This window comes from Aspergillus multicolor, assembly GCF_047715735.1.
Source record: "Aspergillus multicolor strain CBS 133.54 unplaced genomic scaffold BDW74scaffold_9, whole genome shotgun sequence".
Taxonomy (NCBI): Eukaryota; Fungi; Ascomycota; class Eurotiomycetes; order Eurotiales; family Aspergillaceae; genus Aspergillus; species Aspergillus multicolor.
In genome coordinates this window covers 90,880-111,167 of record NW_027395960.1, presented here as the reverse complement: position 1 = coordinate 111,167, position 20,288 = coordinate 90,880, and the positions used below count along the sequence as shown (strand labels likewise).

The 20,288-nt window shown below is 51.9% G+C and overlaps 6 protein-coding genes across 6 annotated transcripts; 5 read left to right on the top strand and 1 right to left on the bottom strand.

Annotated features, from left to right (window-relative positions):
* Positions 1-367: 367 nt before the first annotated feature.
* BDW74DRAFT_167295 (putative phosphoketolase) lies at positions 368-3,039 on the top strand (the record flags this gene model as incomplete). The annotated part of the gene is made up of 5 exons (XM_073726678.1): positions 368-530; positions 710-944; positions 996-1,148; positions 1,195-2,122; positions 2,170-3,039. 5 exons carry the CDS (start codon positions 368-370, stop codon positions 3,037-3,039), a joined length of 2,349 nt encoding a protein of 782 aa, XP_073584776.1.
* Positions 3,040-4,299: 1,260 nt separating this feature from the next.
* On the top strand, positions 4,300-5,670 carry BDW74DRAFT_137621 (RTA1 domain-containing protein). Its single transcript, XM_073722443.1, has 3 exons — positions 4,300-4,674; positions 4,724-4,816; positions 4,867-5,670. The coding sequence occupies exons 1-3, from the start codon at positions 4,428-4,430 to the stop codon at positions 5,451-5,453; spliced, it is 927 nt and encodes a 308-aa protein (XP_073584775.1). The 5' UTR covers positions 4,300-4,427; the 3' UTR covers positions 5,454-5,670.
* A 216-nt stretch (positions 5,671-5,886) lies between these two features.
* On the bottom strand, positions 5,887-9,121 carry BDW74DRAFT_167294 (ATP-binding protein; the record flags this gene model as incomplete). The annotated part of the gene is made up of 7 exons (XM_073726677.1): positions 5,887-6,632; positions 6,681-7,014; positions 7,513-7,929; positions 7,981-8,321; positions 8,368-8,609; positions 8,659-9,021; positions 9,075-9,121. The coding sequence occupies 7 exons, from the start codon at positions 9,119-9,121 to the stop codon at positions 5,887-5,889; spliced, it is 2,490 nt and encodes an 829-aa protein (XP_073584774.1).
* A 1,170-nt stretch (positions 9,122-10,291) lies between these two features.
* On the top strand, positions 10,292-11,694 carry BDW74DRAFT_151124 (uncharacterized protein). Its single transcript, XM_073724126.1, has 5 exons — positions 10,292-10,492; positions 10,544-10,613; positions 10,665-11,023; positions 11,071-11,179; positions 11,227-11,694. Exons 1-3 carry the CDS (start codon positions 10,457-10,459, stop codon positions 10,955-10,957), a joined length of 399 nt encoding a protein of 132 aa, XP_073584773.1. The 5' UTR covers positions 10,292-10,456; the 3' UTR covers positions 10,958-11,023; positions 11,071-11,179; positions 11,227-11,694.
* BDW74DRAFT_151122 (translation initiation factor 3 subunit CLU1) lies at positions 11,695-16,255 on the top strand. Its single transcript, XM_073724125.1, has 4 exons — positions 11,695-12,007; positions 12,058-12,123; positions 12,188-12,243; positions 12,304-16,255. Exons 1-4 carry the CDS (start codon positions 11,971-11,973, stop codon positions 15,928-15,930), a joined length of 3,786 nt encoding a protein of 1,261 aa, XP_073584772.1. The 5' UTR covers positions 11,695-11,970; the 3' UTR covers positions 15,931-16,255.
* Positions 16,256-16,424: 169 nt separating this feature from the next.
* On the top strand, positions 16,425-20,107 carry BDW74DRAFT_151121 (uncharacterized protein). The gene has a single exon (XM_073724124.1). The coding sequence runs from the start codon at positions 16,707-16,709 to the stop codon at positions 19,917-19,919; it is 3,213 nt and encodes a 1,070-aa protein (XP_073584771.1). The 5' UTR covers positions 16,425-16,706; the 3' UTR covers positions 19,920-20,107.
* Positions 20,108-20,288: the final 181 nt, after the last annotated feature.

The following is a 20,288-nucleotide window of genomic DNA, read 5'->3' as shown; positions in this document are numbered from 1 at the left end:
TGAGGTGAAGTATATACTTCTCAGTGGGGTTGGTGGTGATGGTAAAATGCGACTTTAGAAACTCTCTCGGATATGTCGGCGATGGATCCAATTACTTGATTCTTTCCCCAGTGCTTAGGAGTTTCTTCAACTTATCTATCCTGCTTCTGACGTTTTTGCACTCCGCTGCGCGCTTGTTTGTTGGCCGCAGCCTGCGAGTGATGTCAACCGTCGGTGACGTAGCTCCGAGTCTTCCGCGGCATGGCCAGACCTCTACACGACCTATATATCCTCGAGCCTCGATGAAGAGATCTCAAGCGTTTCTCTACATAATAACTTAATCTATCCCCTACAACTCTAATTCCCATCTACACGTCCCACCGCCATCATGCCAGGAGAGATAATTGACCGACCAAACCCGGCGCCGAAGCCATCGCATGTTCCCGATTACGTCGAGCAACTGCTTGTCCCCGCGCAGAAGAAGAGTCTGGATCAGAGCGATTGCGATGCATTGCTCAAGTACCGCCGCGCGGCGGCGTACATTGCTGCTGGTAAGTTTGATCGGATAGTTGATCTGGAGAAGCACCGAGCTAACACAGTACAGCGATGATCTTCCTTCAAGATAACGTATTGCTGAAGCGGAATCTCAAGAAAGATGATATCAAGCCGCGGCTTCTTGGTCAGTTTCTCTTACGGGACTCTCTATGAGTGGGTAAACTAACGGCCGCAGGACACTGGGGAACATGCCCCGGGTTAATCCTCGTCTACTCGCACCTCAACTACCTAATCAAGAAGCAGAACCTGGATATGCTGTACGTTGTTGGGCCAGGGCACGGTGCGCCGGCGCTACTTGCGGCGTTGTGGCTCGAGGGCTCGCTTGGGAAGTTTTACCCGGAGTATAGCAAGGACAAGGAAGGATTGCAGAACCTCATTTCCACGTTTAGTACCAGTGCGGGATTGCCTAGGTTAGTCAATCCCGACCAAGTCGAAAGTGAGAAGGCTAACATGTTATCAAGCCATATCAATGCCGAGACTCCCGGCGCTATTCACGAAGGAGGAGAGCTGGGATATGCGCTATCTGTCTCGTTCGGCGCGGTCTTTGATAACCCTGACTTGATTGTGACTTGTGTTATTGGAGATGGAGAGGCAGAGACTGGTCCTACAGCCACGTAGGTTTCTCTAGGCGGATTACTTGAGCCAAGCTAACGATATCAGATCATGGCATGCAATCAAATACCTCGACCCCGCGGAGTCAGGAGCGGTGCTGCCCATCTTGCACGTAAATGGCTTCAAAATCAGCGAGCGCACGATCTTCGGTTGCATGGACAATAGGGAGCTCGTGTGCCTATTTACAGGTTACGGGTACCAGGTCCGTATCGTCGAGGACCTAGACGACATCGACAACGACCTCCACAGCGCAATGTCATGGGCTGTTGAGGAAATCCGGAATATCCAAAAGGCTGCGCGATCCGGCAAGCCTATCATGAAGCCCCGGTGGCCTATGATCGTCATGCGCACGCCCAAGGGTTGGTCAGGACCTAAGGAGCTGCACGGTCAGTTCATCGAGGGTTCGTTCCATTCTCACCAGGTTCCTCTTCCCGCTGCAAAGAAGGATGACGAGGAGCTCCAGGCCCTGCAGAAGTGGCTGTCCTCGTACAAGCCCGACGAGTTGTTCACAGAGTCCGGCGATGTCATTGACGAGATTAAATCCATCATTCCTTCAGATGACAAGAAACTCGGTACCCGACCGGAGGCCTACAAGGCTTACATTGCGCCCGAACTGCCGGACTGGAAGGAGTTCTGTGTCAAGAAGGGGGACCAGTTCAGCGCTATGAAGGCCATTGGCGGCTTCATTGACCAGGTTTTCGTCAAGAATCCGCATAACGTTCGGTTGTTCTCGCCTGACGAGCTCGAGAGTAACAAACTCAGTGATGCCCTGTCACATACCGGAAGGAATTTCCAATGGGACGAATTCTCGAATGCAAAGGGTGGACGTGTGATTGAAGTTTTGAGCGAGCATCTGTGTCAGGGATTTATGCAGGGATATACACTGACCGGCCGCACGGCCATGTTCCCTTCGTATGAGAGTTTCCTGGGTATTATCCATACCATGATGGTCCAGTATGCCAAGTTCACAAAGATGGTGAGTCGAATCGACCATATAACCCTCTTCCAGCTAACCAGAAACAGGCGAAGGAAACGACATGGCACCGTGACGTGAGCAGTCTCAACTACATCGAGACCAGTACCTGGGCCCGACAAGAGCACAACGGTTTCTCCCACCAGAACCCATCCTTCATCGGTGCTGTCCTCAAGCTGAAGCCGGATGCGGCCCGCGTCTACCTACCACCCGATGCCAACACGTTCCTTACCACCGTGCACCATTGTCTAAAGTCGAAGAACTACATCAACCTCATGGTTGGCTCGAAGCAGCCCACTCCGGTGTATCTCAGCCCCGAGGAGGCAGAAAGCCACTGCCGAGCCGGTGCCTCAATCTTCAAGTTCTGCAGTACCGAGGAGGGAATCCGCCCCGATGTCGTCCTGGTCGGAATTGGTGTCGAGGTTATGTTTGAGGTCATCAAGGCTGCTGCTATCCTGCGAGAACGATGCCCTGAGCTCCGCGTCCGCGTCGTCAACGTGACGGACTTGTTCATCCTTGAAAATGAGGGTGCTCACCCCCACGCCTTAAGACACGAGGCATTCGACAACCTCTTCACTGAAGACCGCCCCATCCACTTCAACTACCACGGCTATGCCAACGAACTCCAGGGCTTGCTCTTTGGTCGTCCTAAGCTCGACCGGGCTACCATCAAGGGATACAACGAAGAGGGAAGCACCACGACGCCATTCGACATGATGCTCGTCAACGAGGTGTCGCGGTACCATGTTGCCAAGGCCGCTGTTATTGGAGGAGCAAGGTGGAACGAAAAGGTCAAGGTGCGACAGCAGGAGCTTTGCTCTGAGTTTGATCACAACATTCGTGAGACGCGGAAGTATATCGTTGAGAACCATCAAGGTGAGTCCGCGCTCCTCGACACTCCTTTTCAGGACATGTGCTGACTCCTCGCAGATCCCGAAGGCACCTACGATATGCCCTCGTTCGACTAGAGCAGTATGTAGATGAAGACACGACTGACATGTTAGCGTACAATAATGATAACTTTTTCATCCTTCAAGGACTTTCGCCAGATTCATTCGTGAGATCGTAAAGCTGAGACAATCCGGGGCAGAGAACCGTAGGAGAAAGAGATGACAGGGGCTGATTGTCTGTCACACGGCTGACATAAACTTGTCCCTGTAGATCACTGCATTCATCTACTACTCTCTCTCTCTCTTCTTCTTCTCAACTTCCTTCCTCCAGTTCCCATCATGATCAGGTCCTTCCAGCTTCAGCTTGTTCTTCCTGCAGGCTGATCTGCAATTCCTTTGCCCCAGCTTTGGTTGTTGATGTATCAATAATGCGTCCCTTTGGTGTTCGCTCCCGCTCAATTTCTCGATGCATCGGCTCATCTCGTGTCAGAATTGTTTCGAAAGGATGTGATCCTTAGTGTCGAATTTTTGGGCCCTCATCACAGTCGCAGGCTCTCGGCATTCAGGTCTCCTGGTAATTGGTAATGAAATTCCGGCATAAACGTGGTTGTTGTTTTGTCGGTCTCATGAAGTCTCGTCTCGTTGTTGCGACTGGAGTCGTCGATAAGCCTTCACGGTTAAGTTCATATCGAGAACCAGGAGATCGATCCTTCAAGCCATCGGATATTACCCAAACGGCTCCTACCCACGCGCCAATAAGAGCAGCACGTTGAAGTCCGACTCAAGCCCTTCTAGGCAGGCGACAAAGTCCCCGATCTGCTCGGACCAACTTTCGCCAGCGGCTAAACCCTTTCTATCCAACCTTGCGACAATTTGACAACCCGGTGGGCTTCAGCCTTGGAAGAGCCCACCCAGACCATCAACTGCCGAATGACACGCGGCCCGACCGAGGGTCAGGGACAGGAATCGAGCAATCACAGAGCCCTCTTTGCGGGAGTGCTCCGCCAGCATCCGAAGGCTGCCATCATGGAGAAACGGCGGGCATCCAAATCTATCCGGTCCCGACTCGGGGTTGGCAGATTTTTTGGCGATTGGCACCTGTTGTGATCTTCTTTCACGCCATGTTGACTGTTTCAGAGGCCGTCGGAGAGTCCTCCTCATGGCCAAGTCCTTAAGCCTCGCTCGTTCATATCTGATCTCTCATGCTGCTTGAATCCTCGACGCTGTCGCTCATTTACCGATCTTTTGGCCCCAAAGGCCTGTCATTCTTTTGCTATATCTAGATTCCTACCCCATATTATTCCTTAGTCTCAAACCTGATCGGCTGCCCCTCGGTTTACATCAATATAGCCCTGCTCTTCGGGTCCGGTCTTTCCCATCCCGACAGTTTTTCTTCGCAACTACGACCCCGGTCCAAGATGTCGGAAATCAACCTCCAGGATGTCATACTGCCTAACGGCACTATCCCATATGAGGTCAGGAAGCAGATGCAAACCGGCTGCTATGCCTATATCGAAGGAGTAGGCACTCCTTACGGCTATGTGCCGTCTCTCGCAGCAGGCATTGTCTTCCTGGTCCTGTTTGGCCTTACCATGATCGGTCAGACCATACAGTTTGCCTGGAAGCGAACCTGGTGGTGCGCTGTATTCGCCGTGGGCAGTCTCAGTAAGTATTTCACCAAGTATCTTGGACAATAACTCTAATACATCCACAGCCGAAGTCATAGGTTGGGCCGGTCGAACATGGTCCGCAGAGTGCCCATACAACACTAATGCTTTCCTCATGCAAATCACAACCCTAATCATCGGTACGTCTAAGTCTACCTTGAATACCCCAGAATAGATCTAACAGCAACAGCCCCCACATTCTACACAGCAGGCGTCTACGTCCTCCTTGGCCGGTTCATCCAACTCCTCGGCCGCGACTCCTCGATCCTCAGCCCGAAAGTCTACCTAATAATCTTCGTCACCTGCGATGTCATCTCGCTCGTCGTACAAGCCATCGGCGGCGGCATGGCCTCCGTCGCAGCAGCGCAAGAAAACGGCAACACGAAACCCGGCACAAACATCATGGTCGCAGGCATCATCTTCCAAATGGCCTCGATCACGGTCTTCGTCCTCTGCGCCGCGGACTTTGTCCGACGTACCCTCCGCCGCCGCCTCCTGCAGTCATATACCAGGACTATTGTCCCGCTGCTGGCGGCCATGATCTTCTCCGTACTGTGTATCTATGTCCGGAGTATTTATCGAACTATTGAGTTGCTGGAGGGGTGGAGCGGGTATCTGATTACGACGGAGCGGTTCTTCATTGCACTTGACGGCGCGATGATGGTTCTGGCTGTCGCCATCTTCAATGTTATCCACCCGGGCTGGTTCTTGCCTGGGGCTGGGTCTACGAGGAAGGGGAGTGAGGGGAGTTTGACCGAGCTTCGGTACCGAGGTTGAACATGGTACAGTCTCGCCTTTCGATTTATTCTCACACAGTTTTGCTGTTTGAACCCAAGCGCCTTTCTATATATGCTTTTTGTACCATGGTCCATGGTCCATGGTCGAACTAAAGGAATCCTGGTCTCACACAGGCTAGGCGATTTTACACATTGTTTAGCACGTATAGCAAGATTTAGACTTGAACGATACGAACAAGATATTGCAACCTAGCTTCATATACTCATTAAAGTACGGAAAGAGTAAGAGCCCGAAATGAATTAAGATACAACAAGATTGCGGAACCAGACTCCGTGCTTTCCCTCCCATAACTTCATTTTGCACCATCCCTTCGCCAAGGCTAACGCAGAAACAAAATCATGAAATCGAGAACTTAAAGGGAAAGTCGAGGATAGAAGAGCGAAAGGGCAGAAAGAAGTAAAGAAGGTTCCAACTAAAGCCCATCAACAGCCTCGATCCAGCCATACGCCAATCCCACGACCAGAGTAGCCAATGTCCAAACGGTTCCCCATGCCCATGCGCCTTCGAAGCTAGCGCCATTGACTGTTCCTGCGATTTGAAGAACAGTGTTGACCATTTGAACAGCGGCCAGAATCAGCGTGCGGGAGCCGAGAACTCTAGTCCTCCGGGAAAGCGCGCCCCAGGTGTTTCGATAGACGGCCGAGGCAAGGTACTCTCCCTGCTTCGGAAGCGCGGACTTTCCTTTCTCAATTTCAGTATCCTGCACGGCTGGGGTGCCTGTGGAGCTGACGAAGAGGAAGTCCCTTGCTGCCCAGCCCGCCGGGATGAGAGAGAGGAAAAGAATAGGCAAGCCGGCAGGGCCAGCGTGGACTCGGGTGATATTGGGGAGATTTTCGAAGTAGACGACCAATTTCGCGGGAAGATAGGTCTGGTAGCTGAGGTACAAGCTGACGGTGTAGATGGCGGTAGCGAGGACGGTCGTGTATGTGGTAATTCCCCAATCTTGGAGGATACCGCGGTTGGAGACAGTAGTGAAGGGCGCGCGAGCGAGGTTGTGGACGAAATTGGGGTTGCGCAAGAAGGCGAAAGGTACGGCGCTGGAGAGGACCACGATCGCGTAGGATGAGAGGACGGTGGTCGGACGAAGGCCGTAGAATGATGAAAGCAGAGCATACGTCGGCAAATGAATTAGGAGAGAGAAGTTAAGAACGTCGCGTCCTGATAACTTGTCAGTCAACCCCGATAAATATTGAGCATGTGGCTTACCATCAAATCCCAACGTCCAAGCTAGCGCGACTTCGATGGCCTTCCATGCCATCAAACCGCCGACTTCCCACCATTCCTCGAGATGTCTACTGACGCGACCGAGCTCGCCGAGGGTAATCGCAGACGTGAGAGAAAACAGAGTCGAGCTGAGCGCTAGACTACTGATGATTACCAGAAAGAAGCGCGCCAGCGATGGAATGCGCTCGATCGCTGACTTTTGAGGGGGGGGGGGAGCTTTCGCGACTTCGGCGTAGGACTTCTTCGGACTCGAGGACACAAGGACCTCTTTCTTGCGAGGGGCAACCATTTCGTGAGTGTTTGCGGGTAATAGGAGCTTGTGATTGCGAAGACTCAAAGACTGATGTTGCTGAAGGGGAGAATTGCAGGGGAAGGAGGATATAATTCTGGTGGTGGGATTGCTGGGCGGTGATCATCGATGATGTCACCAACGTCACAGGCTTTGACCTGAACAATCAAGATCAGAGATCGAGATGGAGGCTGGCTTCCATGGTAAAGATTCTGTCAGAGAAATTCTCTCCAGTCATTGGATGAAGACTTGTGACCCCTTACCCAATCCAGCCTGAGTTTGAGCTTGTCTGCGTAGCACAATTGTAAGCCCAGCAAAGAATATATAAGGGGTTGCTTTAGCACAAATATGCATTACTTTCTCCTCACATATATGGAACGTAAGAGTAGTATACCAATAGCTAATATAACATTCGTATATAAGTACGATACAATCACCGGGGTATATAACACCAGACCGCCGGTCTAATAGAGATAATCATAAACATCCTTATTCAAAAACATCTCAGTCATCCTCCTTCTCCACTGGTTTGGTGAAGAACTCCAAAGTCCCCTGCTCTCGACCCTTGGTATCCCGCATCGCTATCTGGTACTTGCCTTGATCCCAGAGATCCTTAATAGTAAGTTCTCGAGTACGTCCCAAGCTCTCGATAGCACTGATACGGTCAAGGGTGGCTTCCAGGTGCTCCTCAAATCCTGGCCGGTTACAGACTTCGCGGAATGCAAGCTGCATAGGAACTGAGTCGGCTCGAACCATCGCACGCGAGTTGATGGTGAAGACGTTTTCGTGGTCGTAGCTTTGGATAAAGTCGGCTCGGGTCATGATCTGTCGTGCCTCATGAAGAGGTATTTCTGGCAGTATGTGCCCGTGCTCGTCATCGTAAATCTGGTCCATTGAATTCTCTTTGTCGACTAGTGCTTTGGCCATTACCATAGCTGCGGACTGTTTCGCGTCAGAAAAATGCAAATTGAACATGAATCAGCGTAAACTTACAGCGTACTTCTGCTGGTCCATAACATCGTCATCCATCTCTTCGCCAAGGATCCAGCATTTGTTGAGGAACCATGTCTTTTCAGCCTCGCAGATACTGTCGCACAGCTTCATGAAATCCGGTGCCTTTGCAACCCTGCTAAGGTAAGATAGACGGCCTCCGACCTTATCGTACACTTCCTGAAGGACTTCATCCGACAGATGTTCATTGAAAGAGTCTTTACGGTATTTCCTCAACGCGGCCATGGCCTTCCCCTTAGGGAGGTCGACCACAGGGATGGTTTCCATCCTGGTTGCATATCGCTTCAGCCTCTCATAGACCCAGTAATCATCGCTGTTGAAAACTACTTCCGTCAGTTTGCCCACAATCAGAACATCATCAATACGTACCCGTTGTAACAAGGTTACTTGCTGCCCACTGCTCGGCTCGTTGTTGGATCATCTCGAGGAGGTCTTGGCCTTCGGAGTCGTCTCGCACCATGTGTGTGCTATTGATGATCAATACAAGCGGAGCTTTGCCCCTGCTCCTCCTTTTCATTGCCACCTTCTCCAACTTGTTGAATGCACGCTCTATGTCTAAGAGAGCGGTGGTGTCCCTGGGTCCTTTGATGCTGAAAAGACTACCGATATAGCTGCAGACATCTGTTAATACAACCTCACGCTGGGTCCAAGAAGACCTACTCCTCGTGGAACTCGAAGTCTAGTGCTTTTCCAAGTCGAATTCGGAAAATCTCCTGATCACCATGGGCATCGAAAATTGCGCACCCGTCTCCGTTGATTTTGCGCATCGCCTCTAGAAGCATGGATGTCTTTCCAGTACCTTTCTCGCCGATCAGCAGAAAATAGTGACCCGGAATTTGACCCTTGATAATCTGGTCAATCCTCGGTTGCTCGTCTCGGATCATCCAATGCTCCTCATGGTGATACTGGTGTTTCGTATCAACCCCAGCAACCTCAAGAGCAGGGTCGCCTGGTTCAAACGCATTCTCCATCTTTTGCAGAATGAGATACTTGTAGTACTTGTGGTATGAGAACCCAGCAATGCTATTAATAATCAGTAAACAGCAAATACAGCCTAATTTTCGGAGCGGATGTACCCTAGAACAGCGATTGATGCAAATGTAGTCGCGGCCGCCTCCATCATCTTCAGTATCGTTGATCTGAAATTAGGGTCCTGGTCATTGCCTCTGCCTTTCCCATCATCTTGCTGATACGCTTGGTCCTGAGGATCGGGAGCTGAAGGAAGGGAATTCTGTGAGAAACTTTGGCCAGAGAACCTGGCCAGCACCCTGCCCGGACGCCTTGATGGTAGCCATGGCCGCGGTCGACTTGAAGAGATCAAGGACTGTTGAACGGCGCGAAAAAGCATTATTGGGTTTCTTGTGAAGAGAAAAGAGAAAAGAAAAGAGATTCAATGAGAATTATATTAATGAGAGCGAGATCGACAGCAAAGAATGGCGGTGTAGACCAAAATGGCCGTGCTTGAAGCTGAAATACTGGCAGCTGGTATAGAAGGGACCAAGCGGCGATTGGGCGCAGTTGAAGCAGCCCAGGAATGCGAGCTTCAGGGATCGACGGTACCTGACCTGCGAAAATTCCCACAAGGAATATTTAAAGGAGTGTCGGGAGTGGGTATAAGAGAAGAACGAAAACGAAGAAAGTAAAAACAAAGCGGAGGATAAGAGGAAGAAGTCAAAACGAAAGAATGGAACCGATAATGTTGTTTGGTGTCGCAGAATGGAGCCAAATGGATGCGTGTGCTGCGCCTCAAGATCGATGGAGACGCACTGCAGATCCGGTTGCTTGGCGGCAAACTTGTCTTCGATCTGGGATTATCTGAGGCTGAGGCTGTGGCGGGAGCTTTGGGAATTATTAGTTGTTACTCAGCTTTCACTTCTCAGCTGTCGGTATTGCCGTATGTCATATCATGAGAGTGGTGGTGTAAAGTAGGATGAGTTGGCATCCGACCTGGAGGCCCGGCCGCCTTATCTAGGTTTTACAAGATCTCTTTGCTGCAGACGTCGAATGCACCTTACGGAGTACTAAAAATCACATAGTTCAAACCGTTAATTGAGACACACGCAAGTTACTATCACTTGGGAAATACAGAACTTGCCCAGGTCTTCCCTAAGATACCGGTAGTTATATGCTCTGGCCTATTGATGGTCAATGCCTGCCTGTCCTAATATCCTTGCTAGGCAACATGGCCGCACAGGAGGGCTGCTAGAACAGGTGCCCAGATGTCCAAGGTCTATCTATCTATAACAAACTGCTCACACAACTAGTACGCGAGCATATTGTTTTATAATAACATCTTCTGCCCACCTCTCTCTCTCTCTCTCTCTCTCTCTCTCTCTTTCTTCCTCATTCCTCCGTCCACCCACGCTTCCCTCACTCAACAACCGTTTGGACCAACTTCACTTTACGCACTTCTACTCAGTTACTCACCTACGACTGCTTGAGTGAACCCTCACCAAACATGGGCAAAACGTGGACCGGCGAAGCCGAACGTAAGGTATGTGTTAGCCCAGTACCTCAGTCATCGACTACTGCTGACTTCTCAAAGCTGCTCGTCGGCATTCTAGCGCAAATCGACCGAGTTGATTATCAAGCTCTGGCTGCACATATGGGAGACGGTCTGATCCTGTTATCACCGAGCACCAAAAGAAACTTACTGATTATGGCAGGATTTCCTGTTACTTCCCTGAGGCAGCAGATATGCAAGCTCCGTCGAGAGGCCGGTGTCTCGGTAGGCCATGGACGACCCCGTGCGCAACCCTCCGGTGTCACTCCCAGAAAACCCAAGCAGCCTGCATCCAAAGAGAGCCCGATATCGCGAGCCAAAAGGCCGAACTATTTCATCGATGACGACGATGAAGATGATGAGGACATGCACAAGGACGTCAAGCCGATCATCAAAGAGGAGGACGACAAGAAGAAGCCGAAGATCGAGCCTTCTGTTGTCGAACTCGTCGATTGAACGGATGCATGTCCCGGTCGATGGCGGATACTGTTGGCTTGCGAGCTTGTCGATGCTCTCGTAACCGTGAGACATCCTCCAGGTTTCAAAACGTGGTCACTAACTGGTGCCAGCGTTCCCTGCCAAAGTGGACACAGCCGACGAGACAGCTTCTATACGAGCAACTCCGGGCGAACAATCGGACTCATACCCAAGGTATGATGGCATTCAATTAAGTGACAGGTATGCAGGGCCGTTAAGCAGGAGCTGCAAATGCTTACCTCGTGCAGCGCGTTGAATTCAGAAAAGCATTCATTCTGATATTGTCATTTGGAAATAAGGTTTTCCACAGCTGAACGTTTAAGGGATCTTGACAAGCTCAATCAGCTAGTTTCTTTTTGCAAAACATGTTGTACTTCATACTTCCGTTTGGAATTACTTCATAGCGACCGCAATTAAGCTCCGCCGAATCCGAAATATACCCACACCATGGATATTACTGTCGCGTGAGCTAAAGCGTGTAGGGAAAAGCGTAACCCAATACTCGACGCCAACGAGTACAGTTCCATGGGATACCGACCGGTCCAATCAAGGTCCAACGAGACGTATCATGTAAGAAAACAGAAATCACTGGCGCCAGATGATGCTTGGGGATGATTTTGTGGGGACAGATTCCTTGCTGCCACCGCCCCGAGGACTTCCGAGGGAGTCCCGGAACCGCATCCGCGAAATTTTCTCTCCAGCTTCAACCCGGCTTTCGCTGTCTTGACTCTACTTCTTCATACTCTGGAGTTTGTTTGATGCATTTGCTTGGATACAGGGTGGTTGCTTGACTCAATTGCCCTTTTCCTCTGTATATTATCCTTTTAATCCCCTTTATTCTATACTCATCGTTCTCGCTACCCTATACTTCATCGAAATTTTTTCATTTCTCCGTTCTCCGGAGCTTTACCCACACGGTCACCGACAGCCTCAATTGTTCTTGTCTCCGAAAGTCAGCTCTAGCTTCAGCTCCAGCTTCAATAATATTAAACATGGCACAGACCAATGGTGAGATGGAGCACTCGAAAGGTTTGTTGCCACCAGGTCATTAGGGAAACACCAAGCTCATCTATTCACAGAGTCTCCAGAGCAAATCACCAACGGAAACAACCAGGAGGGTGTTCAGGAGGACGATGGCGCTGGCGGTACGTTTATTTTTAGATTGTCCAGCATCAACTTGGAAGTTGTCTGACAATTGATTCTTCAAAGGCCTCTTCCAGATCTCCGTGAAGCTTCCTCACGAGCCCTACAAGATCCAGGTGATGGTGCGTATTAAGAATTGGCAGGAAGACACGTGAACTTTTCTAATAAATATTTTCCTTCAGGTCTCCAGCCAAGAACAAGTGCAAGATGTCCGTCAATCCATTGTCGAGTCGCCCGGCACATTCCAATACACCTGCTTCCATCTCGAGTTCAACGGAAGGCGCATCAACGATTTTGTCGAGCTGTCCGAGGTTCCCGGTCTGCAGGCTGACTCTGAGATTGTCCTGGTGGAGGACCCTTACACTGAGAAGGATGCCCGTATGCACGTTATTCGCATGCGGGAGATGCTTGGAGCTGCCGGAGATCGGGTCGACACACTCAATGGTGTCAATGCTGGTCTGTCCCTGCACGACTCAATTGCTTCCCAGGTTGGTGGAGAGAAGTCGGAAAAGGACCACTCGCTCGCCAAATATGAGATCTCTGGTACTTCTTCACTGAAGACCATCCTTCCCAGATCGGAAGCACCCGCCCCCAAGACCGTCAAGTCCATCTCCCTCTCTCCTTGGAACCCGCCACCTTACCACCTCCGCCAGAAGGGACACTTGCTCTACCTCCAGGTGACTACCAACGAGGGGGAGCAGTTCCAGGTCACTTCCCACGTTTCTGGATTCTTTGTCAACAAGTGCTCTAACAGCAAGTTCGACCCCTTCCCCAAGACCGTCCCCAAGAAGGGCAGCGCGCATTCGCTTCTCAACTTGATCTCCCAGCTCTCGCCTTCATTCGAGTCCGCTTTTAAGGAACTGCAAGAGTCGAATAACGAGAAGGACCTCTTGACTACGTTCCCCTTCCAGAACTCCATTCCTTGCAGCCCATGGCTCGTCGCGCCTCCGACTTCCAACGTCAACGCTCACCAGCCCGACATCACACGGTCCCAGGAGAACTACCTCATTTCTGGTGTTGACAACGCTGAGACATTGCGCGACTGGAACGAGGAGTTCCAAACCACCAAGGAACTACCCCGCGAGACTGTTCAGGACCGTGTCTTCCGCGAGCGACTCACATCCAAGCTTTTTGCTGATTACAACGAGGCTGCTGCCCGCGGCGCTGTTCTAGTTGCGCGGGGAGAAGTTGCTCCTCTCAACCCCACTGAAGCTCAGGACGCCCAGATCTTCGTGTACAACAACATCTTCTACTCCTTCGGTGCTGATGGCGTTGGTACCTTTGCCTCCGAAGGCGGCGATGAGGCTGCGCGTGTGGCCGTCGGCAAGGATGTTCTGGGCATCAAGGCTGTCAACCAGCTTGATATCAACGGTCTGTTCACTCCCGGAACCATCGTGGTTGACTACATGGGCAAGCGTATTGTGGGCCAGAGTATCGTTCCTGGTATCTTCAAGCAGCGCGAACCAGGCGAGCACCAAATCGACTACGGTGGTGTTGAGGGCAAGGATGTCGTTGCTACCCACCCCGACTTTGTCTCTGTCTTTGAGAAACTTTCCAAGGCTCTCAGGATCAAGAAGCACGCCGTGTGGGACAAGGAGAACCAGCGCCACGATCTGGAGGGAAGTGTGGAGACAAAGGGTCTTCTCGGTACGGACGGCCGCAAGTACGTTCTTGACCTCTACCGCGTCACCCCGCTCGATGTGGAATGGAACGAGGAGGAGGGCAGCGATGCCTACCCTCACCGCATGGCGGTTCTGCGATTGGAATTGGTGGAGTCTTATTGGAGGTCCAAGATGAGCCAGTATGTCAAGGCCGAAGTTGAGCGCCGTCGTAGCGCCAAGGCCGAGGAGACCCCTGAGAAGGAAAAGTCTTCTGAGGCTACTGAGTCCAAGGAGGAGGGTAAGGAAGAGGAATCTGAAGAAAAGTCCGAGGAAGCTCTGGATCAGGAGCGTGTCGACATCTCTGGATTCTCCCTTGCGCTCAACCCCGACGTCTTCAGCGGCCAGGTTCCCCAGACCGACGAGGAGAAGGAGCAGTGGGCCCAGGACGAGAAGGAGGTTCGTGATGCCTGCGACTTCTTGCGGTCCAAGGTTATGCCAGAGTTGGTCCAGGATCTCCACGATGGTGACGTAGGCTTCCCCATGGATGGTCAGTCTCTTAGCCAGCTGTTGCACAAGCGTGGTATCAACATTCGCTACCTGGGTAAGTTGGCCAACCTGGCCAAGGAGAAGGGTTCCCGCCTTGAGGCCCTCTCCACCTTGTTGGTCCAGGAGATGGTCGCTCGTGCCTTCAAGCACATCGCCAACAAGCATCTCCGCAATGTCCCTGCGCCATTTGCTGCCTCCTGCATTGCCCACCTTCTGAACTGCCTCATCGGTGCTGATGTCAATGCGACACCCCGTGCCGAGATCGACTCTTCTCTCCGCGAGATCTACCCCGAGGGTGACTTCTCTTTCGAGAAGATCACCCCCGAAGCTCTCCGGGCAGAGATCGAGAAGCAGGTTATCCTGAGATACCGCTTCACCTTAGAGCCCCAGTGGTTCAACTCCCTGCGCCACTTGCAGCTGCTTCGTGATGTCGCTATCAAGCTTGGTCTCCAGCTTGGTGCTCGCGACTTTGCTTTCACCAAGGCACAGGCTGAAGGTCTTAAGAAGATCCTGCCCGTTGCCAACGGTGTCAACGGCGCCGGTCAGGACGAGGGCAGCAGGAAGGGAAAGAAGAAGAACAAGAATGGCGACTCTGGCTCCCCAGCTCGCGCTGCTGCTGTCGAGAAGGCGACTGTCACCTTTACTCCTGACGACATCGTCAACATCGTCCCCTTGGTCAAGGATGCCTCCCCACGAAGCTCGCTTGCTGAGGAGGCTTTGGAAGCTGGACGCATTTCCCTTATGCAGAACCAGAAGCAGCTTGGCCAGGAACTCATCCTGGAGTCCCTGTCTCTGCACGAGCAGATCTACGGTATCCTTCACCCAGAGGTTGCCAAGCTGTACCACCAGCTGTCTATGCTCTACTACCAAACGGACGAAAAGGACGCCGCTGTTGAGCTGGCTCGCAAGGCAGTCATCGTCACCGAACGCACTCTTGGTGTTGACTCCGCCGACACCATCTTGAGCTACCTCAACCTCAGTCTCTTCGAGCACGCTTCCGGAAACACCAAGGTCGCGCTTGCGTACATCAAGCACGCCATGGATCTGTGGAAGATCATCTTCGGCGCCAACCACCCTGATTCCATCACCACTATGAACAACGCTGCGGTGATGCTCCAGCACTTGAAGCAGTACACCGACTCTAGGAAATGGTTTGAGGCTTCTCTGTCGGTCTGCGAGTCCCTCTTTGGAAAGCAGTCCATCAACACCGCGACAATCTTGTTCCAGCTCGCTCAAGCATTGGCCCTTGACCAAGACTCGAAGGCTGCTGTGAGCAAGATGCGCGATGCGTACAACATCTTCCTCAGCCAGCTCGGTCCCGAGGACCGTAACACCAAGGAGGCAGAGACCTGGCTTGAGCAGCTCACCCAGAATGCTGTCTCCATCGCCAAGCACGCTAAAGACATCCAGGCCCGCCGCCTGCGTCGTATCAACATGGGCACCCGAACACTTGGTACACAAATCCAACCTCAGGTTGGCCAGTCTGCAGCGGACGTCTCTGCGCCCAGCCAGGCCTCTAAGTCTGGTATGGACTCGAGGAACATTGATGAGCTGTTGAAGTTCATCGAAGGCGGTGACGCTAGCTCTTCATCGAGGACCAAGCAGAAGAAGCGTGCTGCCGCCAGCAACCCTAAGCTTCGTGGAAAGAAGTCCTCTGCTTAGTTTCATTCTGTTCGGGGTATAACAAAAATTGTTGGTTCTAAAACCTCGCATCTCTTGACGGCCACATACTTTTCTCCAGCCCATTGTTTTATAAAGGGTTCATGCGTTGGATGAGCGGAATTCTTGGATATATTTCTGTTTGACCTGTTCTCATATCTTGTAGAAATCTCTACTCTTTCTCTCTGGTTTTGGGTTTTATTCGGCATGGATTGTTCATTGTGGGCAGTGCATAGCAGGCAAAGACGGGTGACTGCGTGCTATACTGGTGTTCTGCTTCTGTATATTATATATGACTACAACTAACTCATGCATTGATGACCTACAATCTGCACATTGTAACTTCTCAAACATCTACACTCCGTAGACGGGCGTGGCAAAAGTAAACCCGGATCTATGATGCCGACGTGCTGAGTCATCAGCCGCCATGCCGTTTCCGACGCCTCTGGTCTTCCATGTTTACATTTTCGGCATCTCTTTGTTCTCACCCTCGTCTCCTCTTCTCACCTGTATCTTACGCTAGTATTGGCCTCTTGATTGCATTGTGTCTTGTGCAGGAATTATTTTGGTTTTTTTACCACCCTGTCTGCGTTTTTGGTGTTGGGTGATTCTTGGTATCCCGCATATGCTAGGGCCACCGTCGCAAGCCCAATCGAAGCATGAGATGGACAATTTATGAATCTCAGAGATAAGCATGAGCAGCTTACTTTACACGACATAACATACTATTCGATGTTAACACGCTAAGATATCACGAAGCATTGACATACCGGCGCAACATGGAGGACATCCGACCAACCGCGAAATGGGCAAATCGCATGTTGCGCCCTTTGACGTCTATATACCATCGATTAGAGAAGCATCACGGAATTGTCACTAGTGTATTGATTTCCAAAGCGAAGGAGAGGACCGATGTCTTGCCCGATGCCGAACAACGGACGCGTCTGCCGGCCAAAACAAAGGGGACCGAGCGCGGATGCAGTTACTCGGACGACGACGAAGAACCGAACGATCCCGCATGGATACCTGGGAAACCATTGGACAAGCGGAGGATAAGACATAATTATTCTAGTCGAGGGCGCGGGGCAGCGGCAGGGCCGCGGAGGCGCAGTCGATTGTTGATTCGAAGTCCTGAGGTACCGAAGACGCTTCCTGGAGCAATTGAAATTGCGACGCCGCTGATTACGGGGAAGATTCGTGGTAGTCCGTTGGTGGATGCTTCGCCATCGCTGAGGATGCAGCTTTTTCAGAATCACCTGGCGGACAATGGCGTGGGAAGTCCGGCGGAGCATCGAAAGACTGGACGAACGAATAATCCTACTTTTCGGCCGTATCAGGGGTCATGGAAGGAGGCTCTGGATCAATCTGGAGACCCAGGACTTGTGGATATTGCACATTTATTGGATCGCATTCTTTTGAAGTTCTTGGGGAATACTCGGGTTGCGCCGCAAGTCGACGGTGCTCAGCGGGGGGCTAGGTCGTTATTGTCGATGGCTGTGCGGCGCCTTCCAGAATTTATTGCCGATGAGCAGCGGATACAGGATGAGCTAGAGGAGGACTGTGATGTGGATATGTGCGACGCGTATTTCACTGAGTTGGAGGCCTCTTATGCAACCGGTGGATCTGGGTGGCAACCCCTTCGAGAAGCTGTGCGTGCACAGGGTATCTATCTAGTCTCGGGTATGATAGAAAATAGGTGGATAACATCGACTGCGGCCTGTCGGTTGCTTGAAGAGTGTTTGAAGCAACAAGAGCTAGACGCTTTTGAAGCATTAGAGACAAAACTGCTTGCAAGTATCGGTACCTACCATCACCCGTCCGCATTCGATCCCCCACGACTTCCCGGTCAGCGAGATCCCATACATTTACTGGGACTTTATTATCTACGGTACCCAACCCGACATGCATATGTCTTTGAACAGCTGACCAGGCTCCTAACGCGTGGTGCCATTCCGCCTGAATGGATGGTCACCTCATCGTGGAAGAAATGCTTGGACAAAGCAATCAAATCGGTATCAACTGAAGACCGCGGCTACGCTGCTGCCAGGCGATTAATCGAGTCGGTGATTCTCTCATCGGCCGGTATCTATTCAACAACGGGATCAAGGGAGACAGCGGAGGACTACAACCAAGCCCTCCGCCCTGTGCGACCTCGAGAAACCCGCGCAGCCGGAACGACAGGGGTCTCAAGTTCCTGTCCTATCCCTATTCAGGATGCACTCAGCAATCTCATTTCTAGCCTCTTCACGGCACTCTGTGGAATGTGCATCGCACGGTCACAGGTGTCTGATTCTGTTGAGAGTTTTGCAGGACTCAAAACGCGAGAGATGGTCGGTGACCTGGCATTTACTGTTCAACGGGCGATTGGCAATGAGCCGGCCGCCGTCGACTTGGAACAACCTACATTCCACCCTTTACGACGTGGCTATGCGCTGTTGGCAGATTGCACACTACATTGCGGCAAGAGCGTAACGCCTGATATAATTTACTACTCTGAATATGTTTCAAGGAGCAAAATTGAGTCATTCTTCAAGGCGCTAGCTCCACGGCAAGAAGTGGTCAAGGAACTGGCAAGACTTGTCTCGCAGGTGTTTCAACTTTCTGGACACGCGCAGGATCAAGGCCTTGCCCGTACTCCTAGGGAAATCCGAGCCAGGGTCTCGCAGCTTGCTCAATTGACCAGCGCCACAGGGGTTGCTCTGCTGTTGGGCAAGGTCGCTACAGAGACCGCCATGGAACTGGCGGAGAGGAGCCTAGATCCCGATGACCACACCTGGGCTGTCGAGCTCCAAGAGACGGTTGCTTCGTCCCAGGAGGTCGAGGCCTCTCAACAGTCGCCCTCTAGCCAATTATACGCAAGTTTATATCGGTGGGAAGATAGCATTGGCGAGTGGGTGGCAAGGACTCCAGCGGCCCGACCCCGGGCTGTCACCACTGCTGTTCCCGCGAAAGCCCAAGTTAGGAAACGGGGTCGACCACGGGTGATTGCTTGCTCGACAGATAGTTCATCGGCCAGCTCTATTTGCTCGGAGGAGAACCTTTCAATTGTGACATCGTCTGCGCCATCCCCTGAACCGCAGGCGCCTGCTGCCACAAAGCCGCAAGTGAGAAGACGAGGACGACCTCGAGGTGTTGCACGCTCGGCGATTAGCTCCCGCGCGAGCTCGGTGTGCTCGGAGATAAGCGTTTCAAGTGATGATCACGAAGAATCAACCCTTGCTCTTGCCGCAGAGCCACAGGTGAGGAGGAGAGGGCGGCCGCGGCGCGCTACGCGCTTGACGAATGGCCCCCGCGCGAGCTCGATTTGCTCGGAAAAGAGTGTCTCAAGCAACGCAACTTCCTCATTGGAGGAGCCAGTGAGCGTTCTCGCCGTAGAGCCCCAAATGAGAAGGAGAGGGCGGCCGCGACTTAGTGCACGCTCGACGAATATTTCGGCAGCGGAGTCGAGCCCGCAGAAGGATATATCGAGTGTGACATCATCACCGCCATCCGTCTCAAGGAAAAGGTCAGGTGCAAATCAAGAACCAAGCCCCCGGCCGTTCAAGAAGACTTACAACACGCGATCTGTGGAGCGAGTAGTGGATAAAGATGGCGATTCGGTCAACAGGTTTGACTCTTCATCTTATCAAGCTTCATCTGGAACAACGCACGTTCCAGTAGCCGCCCGGACAAGAACCGGGCTCAGGGACGTGTTGCAGAAGAATTCGGTGGGCCAAGAGAATTCAGTGGCGAGCTACGTCCCCGCAGGTCCAATTCCAGCATTGGAGGTCGTCATTCTCAACAAGAAACCGTCATCATTTCACGCGGCAACTTCTAAAAATCATATTCGGCCAAGAAAGCGCCGCGCCCGCTGTTCAACCATCATACCCAGGAAAAGTCCTAGGCTTTCTCGGAGAAGGCAGTCAGCTCCAGCACGGTTTACGCGAACGAGTCTCAGGACGATAATCCCATGTTCGGAAGATGACAGCGACGATGAGCTTAGCTTTCTCTAGGCGCTTGGCTAGGTTGTTTATCTGTTGCACTTTGGATTTAGTTTAATGCTTGCTTTGGAGGAGTCTTGGGAAGGATTCGGTCCGGTTCAGCGTGATACCCTGGGCATTCATTATTGGTTGGGTTGTTTATGTCCCATGTACGGAGTAGATACGAGTCTTGTTTGTTGTTACCATATTGGAGTCTTTGAATATTCAGTCTCCATCAGATGCCTTCAGGCCACGGCGTTACGCCTTGCTGCCTCAACTCCAGCAAATGTGATGGAGCTCGCATGTCACCCGCAGTAGTGAGTGTTTGAGGAGTGCAGAGTCAAACCGCCACATGCGTTTATCTCGAAGAACCTTCGAGGCTCGACCCCTTGGGCCGCTGCC